This window comes from Mus caroli, unplaced genomic scaffold (genome assembly GCF_978045245.1).
Source record: "Mus caroli unplaced genomic scaffold, Mus_caroli_1 scaffold_8, whole genome shotgun sequence".
Lineage (NCBI taxonomy): Eukaryota > Metazoa > Chordata > Mammalia > Rodentia > Muridae > Mus > Mus caroli.
In genome coordinates, this window is record NW_028227263.1 from 60131611 (window position 1) to 60139815 (window position 8205).

Below are 8205 nucleotides of genomic sequence, written 5' to 3' on the forward strand. Positions count from 1 at the left end.
TAATAACATACAATAAAATTAGACAGACAGCCCCAACTATGTGAGTTAACAAATATGCATGTTTAAAAAAATGTAGACAACCCAAAGAAACAAATGCTTGATTTTTCACACACACAAAAAAGCTGTTTTTAGAAAAAAAAGCATTTTAAGAAAATGCTATTTCTCTATCCAATAAATTAAGTTATTCTTTCTCTCTCCCTTTCTCTCTCTCTCTCTCTCTCTCTCTCTCTCTCTCTCTCTCTCTCTCTCTCTATCTATCTACCTATCTATCTCTTTTTCAGAAATCCTGCACTTTTCGAGGATGGACAATTCCACCCTGGTGACTGAGTTCCTCCTGGAGGTTTTTGCTGAGTCTTGCGAGCTCAGAATCCTTCTCACTGTGCTGTTCCTGCTAGTATACCTGGGCAGCCTGTTAGGGAATCTTATCATCATCATTGTTACTACAGTTGACCAGACACTGAACACACCCATGTACTTCTTCCTCAGGAACCTGTCCATTGTAGACATGTGTTATGTTTCTGTCACTGTCCCAAATGCTTGTTTCAACTCTCTCACTGACCACAGGAACATTTCTGTGGCTGGGTGTGCAGCACAAATCTTTTTTGTCTTCTTTTGTGCATGTGTAGAGATGTTTTTTCTCACCATCATGGCCCAGGACCGCTATGTGGCCATCTGTAAGCCTCTCCTCTACCCTGTGATCATGAACCACAAATTCTGTGTTCAGATGACACTGGCTTCCCTACATAGTTCTCTTATCATTGCAAGTGTGCACACTTTCAAAACTTTCCAACTGCCCTTCTGTCACTCTAATGTGGTTCCTCAGTTCTTCTGTGATATCCCCTCTTTGTTGAAGCTTTCGTGTTCAGATACCTTTAACAACAAACTCTTAATGCTTATCTCTGCCATTATCATTGGTTGCAGCTGCTTTACATTCATTGCTGTATCCTATGTTAGGATATTATCAACTGTGTTGAAGGTTCCTGTCAAAGGAGAGAGAGGGAAAGCCTTTTCCACCTGTGTCCCTCACATTGTTGTGGTGTCTGTGTTTCTTAGTTCATCTACCTATGTGTATCTAAGACCTCCAGTAGCAACATTAGAAGTAGTTAAGGAGATGGCCCTTTCTGTGTCTTATACAATTGTCCCACCATTCTTAAATCCTATCATCTATAGTCTTAGAAACAGACAGATAAAGGAGGCTGTGAAGAAAGTAATATTAAGAATTTCTTTGGTATTTGAATATAAAAGAAATGAGTATTTGTTAGAGTTTTCTAGACTAAGAAAATTGAGAAAATAAAAAGAAATATTTATGCACAGGCACACAGGCACACACACACACACACACACACACACACACACACGCACGTGCACACACTACAACCACTACTATGACCACCACTACAACCAGCAATCCTACAAAGCATTTTCCCTTTTTATTGGAGACATATTTTTCAGATAATGTATCCTGATTATATTCCTAAACAAATTGAAAATAGCACAAGGCACCAGAGAAGACACATACACACACACACACACACATGATTAAACATAAGTTTGTTTTCTGTTGACCATCTACTGATGGGCATGAATCATTCCTTTAAGAATAATTTGTTTATCCAGTCAGACAACCTTGGAGGAAACTAAAGTTATGCTTGAAAATGATTATCAATTAGAGATTGTTTCTAAATTAGAGATAAATCAAGTGCCCACTTCTCATTTCTGCTCTAGTATCTTTTAAGGTGAGAACTATATAGACCCATGCATGATAACTCATCTCTGTGAGTTCATATGTGTATAGATCTTGTTGATATAGAGGAGGCCATCTTATGTGTACCTTCCATCATCTTTGGCTGTTACACTATTTCTTCTTCCTCTTGCACAGGAATTCCTGATCCCAGAGGAAAGGTTTTGATGAATATGTGCCATTTAAGCTGATAGCTTCAGGATCTCTCACCTTTTCATAATATCTGGTTGTGGGTTTTTGTATTTGCTCCCATATGCTCCAGGAAGAAGTTTCTGATAATGGCTGAGCAAGTCACAGATCTATGAGTATAGAATTCGGTCATAAACATTTTTTTTATTATTAAGTTTTCAAAATTTAATTTAATTTAAAATTTTTATAACAGTAATATTCTGTTTTATCATAGGTCCTGAAGGTATCTAGTCAGGTTCTTGGTTAGCCAGGAAATGGGGAACATGGGCTCCATCTCATGGAGATGGCCTTACGTCAAATCAGACATTGGTTGGTTACTCTCATGAAGTTGTTGTTGCCATAACCCTAGCAAATATTGAAGCTGGGACACCATTTTATATCAAAGTACTTGTGGTTAGATTGGTGTTTACATTTCTGCTTTGGTATGGTGGAAGGTACTTTTCTGTAACAAATACACTGCAATGTAGGAGTTACAGCACTTTATAGGCACCAGTTTAACATTTCCATGTTCAGTGATATGTACCATATGTTTTTCTTCAGCAATAAGATGTTACTGACAGCTTTTGGAGAGAAACATATTGCTGAGCAATGTTCTTGATGGTTTTAGGGGTTTTCCTGGGACTCCTTTGGCCAAAGATTCACTTTGTCATAACCCAATCCTGACCCTGGGAGCATAATTTGATGACAATAGGTGGCCAGATGGGACTTTGTCTCTCCCATTATTTGGTGACTTTTTTTACATTGTCTCTTTGTGTATATATGTTTAAAGAATATTCTACTGAACTAGATTTCTGTAATAATCTTCCAAAGGCCCTGATTTTTAGCTGTGTCTCCACATAACCCCTACCTGTTCCCCTCTTTTGTCCATCACCCCATTTAATCCTCTCATTCCAGGCCCCCAACCCACCCTTCACTGTTTGTTCTGTTTCATTTTTCTAATGTTCTCCATCTGTCCACACCTACTCCCTTTCCCTGGACTAACCTGTGTGGTTCTATAGATTGTACACTGGTTATTGCTGACTAATTTAAACTAACATTCACATATAAGGAATTTATACTAGATTCGTCTTTCTGAATCTGGACTACTCCACTCAGGAAGATTTTTTGTTTCTAGTTTTGTTCATTTACTGATATTTCATTATTTTGTATTTAAATTTTATTTCTTAATTCTTCTTTCACATAATACATTTCAACTGCATCCTTTCCTTTTCCTTAATTCCCACAATATACCTTCTCCCCTAGATCAACTGCTACTTCATTTCTCTTCAGGAAAGAACAGGTCTCTCAGTGATATTAATTGAAGGTGCTATAAAATGATGCAATAAAACTATGCATATAACCTCAAATGGTGCCTGGATGAGGCAACAGAAAAGGAGGAAAAAGTTACCACAAGCAGGAAAAAAGTCATTGACACCCCCATTCCCACTGTTAGGAACCATTTTTAACAGTTGACTAACATTCTGTTGTGTAAATGTATCATATTTTCTTTTTCTTATGTTAACATTCTACAGTTTCATGAATACTCATGAAAGCTTTGAAATCATAAAACAAGGAAAAAAAAAAGAAAGAAACAATTTTCCAATACCTCTTCACAAATAAGTCACCATTGGCTTTTACTTATTTAGTTAAAAGAAGAGCAACAAATACTAGTGAATTAATTTACATTATTTTAAAATAGCTTTGGAGATGATATAAAATGAAAGATTATGGGTGTAAAATCAATAAAATATGTCAATGCCACAAGGGTAAAATGCTGTGCTATGAACTACTTATGTATTAAGTATGTGGTGCAAAATTCATGAGGAGAAATTTTTTGAATTTTTCATCCATTGATTTATCAGTCTGCTTTTATTAATTAACAAACAAAACAAAACAATCTATGTCCTTAGATTTTATGATCTCATGTTTAGAAATACCAATTAGTCATTGCCTAAGCGCTTAGTAGTTTATCTTAGTATATTTTGAGAAACTATCTAAGCTCATGTATCCAGTATGAATAATATTCACAAAATTATAAAATGCATATAGTAGAACCACAGATTTTATTAAATCATTTTCATTATAATTCCAGAAGTGAAAATACTAAATATTCAGTTACTTCTCTGAGTTAAAGTAACATAATGGAGTAGTTTTATTTCATTACACCAATTTATGAATTTTTAAAAGAACTGTCTTACTTTTATTATATGTGTATTGATTTTTGTCTGTATATATAATTATGTTCCATATACATTCAATGCCTTAAGAGTATTCTGCTACTGGAATTACATGGAGACTGTTGGTCAGTTTCACCTGGACATTGAGATCTGAATCAGGTCTCCAGCAAGAGCAGCAAGTGCTCTTAACTGATGAAGCATCCCTCTGGGTCCAGCATTTAAACTTTTCAGCATTATATTTTCCTTTCATTAATAAAACAAAGGTTCATAATACCTTTTTAAATTCTCAGAAATTCTCAGTATCTCCTTTCTATTTCTATACACTTTGGCCATTCTCTCTCTCTCTCTCTCTCTCTCTCTCTCTCTCTCTCTCTCTCTCTCTCTGTCTGTGTGTGTGTGTGTGTTTGTGTGTATGTGTGTGTGTGTGTGTGTGTAGTTGTTGGGGCATAGTGGTTCTGTAGGCTTTGATTTTTCAAAATGTACTTTAATAAGGGTTCTTAAATGCTTTAACCTCCCTTCTAGCCTACCTCCCACCAGAGATAGTGGAAACAAAAGGTTAATACAGCAAAGAGGGATGTGAACTTGTTTAGAAATTGTTCTATTGGGCAATTCCAATCTTTTTTGTCAAGATATCAGAAGTTGGCTGGGCAGTGGTGGCCCATGCCTTTAATCCCAGCACTTGGGAGGCAGAGGCAGGAGGATTTCTGAGTTCGAGGCCAGCCTGGTTTACAAAATGAGTTCCAGGAGAGCCAGGGCTACACAGAGAAACCCTGTCTCGAAAAAAATATATATATATATATCAGAAGTTTATTTCTCCTGAATCAGTAGCAGTAGCCCAATCCACTTGCAAACAACATTGATGGATCAGCAACTGCAGTTTGATTTAGAAGAAACCATAAGGCTCTGACAACCAGTCCATGGCCACAAAAGTGGTAAGAACATGACCAGAAGTTCTTCGGTGGCATTTCTCTCTATGAAGTCATAACAAAGAATGACCACAAAAGAGTGGCAAGGCTAACCAATACCATAAAGCATTGTTCACTGTCTGTTGATTATACTTATACTTTTTGCAGACATCACATGCCCTTTTCTGAGGCCCCTCCCAGAAGAACACCATGTGTCTGTTTTCAGCAAAACATCCTCCTACATGCCTGCTTCAGCAAACCATCCTCTCATAATAGTTTCCTGGAAAAAAATGAAAAATAACATGACAAAATTTAGTCTCCAAAGCAACCCAGAAATTTCCACTTCATATTCTATGTTCTGCTTAAAAAATGTCTTTTCTCTAACATTATAAATCTATACACAACAGAAACAATTACAAGAGCCACAGAACTAATACTTTACATTATACTTTAAACAGTGTATGTACATGATACTCAAACAATACGCTAACAAAACAAGTCTTAAATTTCTATCAAATATACAATAATTAGGCAGAACTATTCATTAGACATACCTAGGTGGACATTTGCATACCCATCAGAAATAGATTTGATTTTTATTTCCCTGGTAACTGATTATGTTAGACATTTCTTTAAATATTTAGCAAGCATTGGGTTTCCTCTTTTGAGAATTCTGTTAGAACTGTATACATTTCTTAAGGGCATTCTTTGTCTTCTTCATATGTAGTTTCTTGAGTTTTTAAAATATTTTGAATATTAGCCTTGTCCTGGATATGGAGATGTGAGAAATCTTTTCCCATTCTATAGTCTTCCAGTATGGTTGAATAAATGATGATGTAGTAAAAAGTCCAGCCAGGGGCTAAACTCCAGTACGGGGGTAGGGGTGGGGGATGGGGGGGGATCGCAAAGTCCACCTGAGCAAACATCCTGTGGCAACCCACATGCCTTAAGGCTACAATAGCAGGACCAAGAAACATAGAGATAACCTAAGACATCCTTCAGAGAATAGATAACCTGACCATCCTATTTGTCAGGTTGATATGTAGTTTCTTGAGTTTTTAAAATATTTTGAATATTAGCCCTCTCCTGGACATCGAGTTGTGAGAAATCTTTTTTGTTTGTCATTTGTTTCTGCCCTCTGTTGAATCCTGCAGATTATACCAGAAATGCAGTTTTAAAAATATTAACATGCTGACCTATATGGAAATTCCCCAAGTTTGCTGTAACCACAATAAAAACCCTAAACTCCTAGTCTCAGGACTCTCACTCTGGCCCACTGCTGTGGGAATGGAGAGACACCTTCCTCTAGAACTCATTATAAATACACTTGTGTGTGTTTTTATAGGAATTGGCTCCTTGGTGGTCTTTGGATATCTAAAACTTGGATATAACAGTAGAAGCTTCTTAGTTACATGAGGGACAATTTATTAACTGTTTATTTTAGATCATGTTCTAATGGTGTTCTGTTAAGAAAATCTTTCCTTTGCTGTGGAGAGGCCTTGATGCCATATCTAGGATTATTGTCAAGCATATCTACACTTGGCTAGGAGAACAAAGAAGTAGACTCAGATAAGAATATTTACATTTGGGCTAATGCAAGGCTCAAGGTAAATGCAGAGGAATGTATGGTATTCCTTTTATCTTGGCCATCCTGATAACTCCCTAGACACTTTGACTAAGGGATTTTTTTTATTGCCTTGTTTGATTACATTGTCTTTGATCTAAGAACTGACCTTATTCTTTGCAAGTACCTAGACTAGGGAAAAAAAAAAAAAAAAACTCTTCAGCCCTGGCTGGAGTCATGTTAAAATGTTGTCTAATTGCCTTTTCTTTCTTTAATCCTCACTCCCTCCCTTGAGACCCTGTTGACTGACTGAACTGGCTTGGTCACTTTGCCAGTGAATTCAAGGTTATTCCTCACTTTCTCTCTATCAGGTTCCAATATATCCACGTTTATGTTTAGGTCTTTCACACATTAGTAGTTTTGTTTTCTTCAAGGAGATGTGGATCTATTTATATTTCTCTTCTACATGTAGCTATCCAGATACAGAACTAGCACCATTTGTAGAAGATGTCTTCTCTCCCCTGCATATTTCTGGTTTCATCAAAAACCAGGTGTTAGGTGTATGGATTTATGCCTGGATTGTCAATCTGATTTTATTGATTAATGTTTGTTTAATGCCAGTAGCGTGTTTTTATTTTTCTACATTTCTATATACATTTTGAGGTCATCGATGGTAATACTTTTAGCATATCTCTTATTATTCATGGACATTTTAGCTATCCTGTATGATTTTGTGTTGTTTTGTATGTGTGTTTCCATATTAAGCTGAAAATTGTACTTTCAAACTCTGTGAAGGCTTGTGTCCATTTTGATGGAAATTGTTTTGAGTTTGTAGATTGCTTTTGGTAGGATGTTCATTTTTACTTATGTTGATCCTGTCAATCCATGAGCATGGAAGATCTTTCCATCTTCTGATATCTTCTTCATTTTGTTTTATTAATTTCTTATTAATTTCTTAATTTGTCTTATTGACTATTTTCTTGCTAGGAAAAAACACCATGACCACAGGAAATCTTATTGAAAAGAATAAAACATTTAATTGGTGATTGCTTACAGTTTCAGAAACTCAGTTTATTAGTATTATTTTGAGAATACTACAGCAGGAAGAGAATGTACAGCATGAAGGTGTACACGATTTTGAAAATTTTGGATTTTCTCTCTGCCTTTTCTTAATTTAAACGAAGGTTTGCCATTCTATCGATATATTAAAAACAAAAATTTCTTTGATTCCTAGTACTTTTTCTTTTGATTTTACTTTTTTTTCTGATTTTTTAGCCCCAGGTTTGATTATTTTTGTCCATATACTCATTTTGTGTGTTATTGCTTCTTTTTATTCTAAAGTTTCAGGTGTGCTGTTAGGTTATTAGTATTAGATTTCTCTAGTTTTCTTGTTTGTTTCTCTGTTATGTTTTGGGTTTTTATTTTTTCAGTCTCTTATAAGCACCTTACATTAAAAAATTAATTAAAAACAAACGAACAAAATAATATAGAGTGTGTGCCAACTACACCTGGGCCATGAGTCTGTCCAGGAGTGTGATTGATTGGTATACCTACAGATACTTTATTGAAGAAAACTCATTTTGCCTTTCCCAGGAGATATCATTTGCTATCACCTCCTTGGTTAGAGTTGGGACTTTGAATCTACTTCCC

At 35.8% G+C, this 8205-nt stretch overlaps 1 protein-coding gene across 1 annotated transcript; it reads left to right on the forward strand.

Annotated features, from left to right (window-relative positions):
• The first annotated feature begins 301 nt into the window (after nucleotides 1-301).
• Nucleotides 302-1294, forward strand: LOC147002941 (olfactory receptor 14C36-like). Its single transcript, XM_085840888.1, has one exon. The coding sequence runs from the start codon at nucleotides 302-304 to the stop codon at nucleotides 1292-1294; it is 993 nt and encodes a 330-aa protein (XP_085697014.1).
• The last annotated feature ends 6911 nt before the right edge of the window (nucleotides 1295-8205 follow it).

Coding starts and splice junctions, on each gene's coding strand:
- LOC147002941 (XM_085840888.1), top strand. CDS start 302: ATGGACAATTCCACCCTGGTGACTGAGTTCCTCCTGGAGGTTTTTGCT.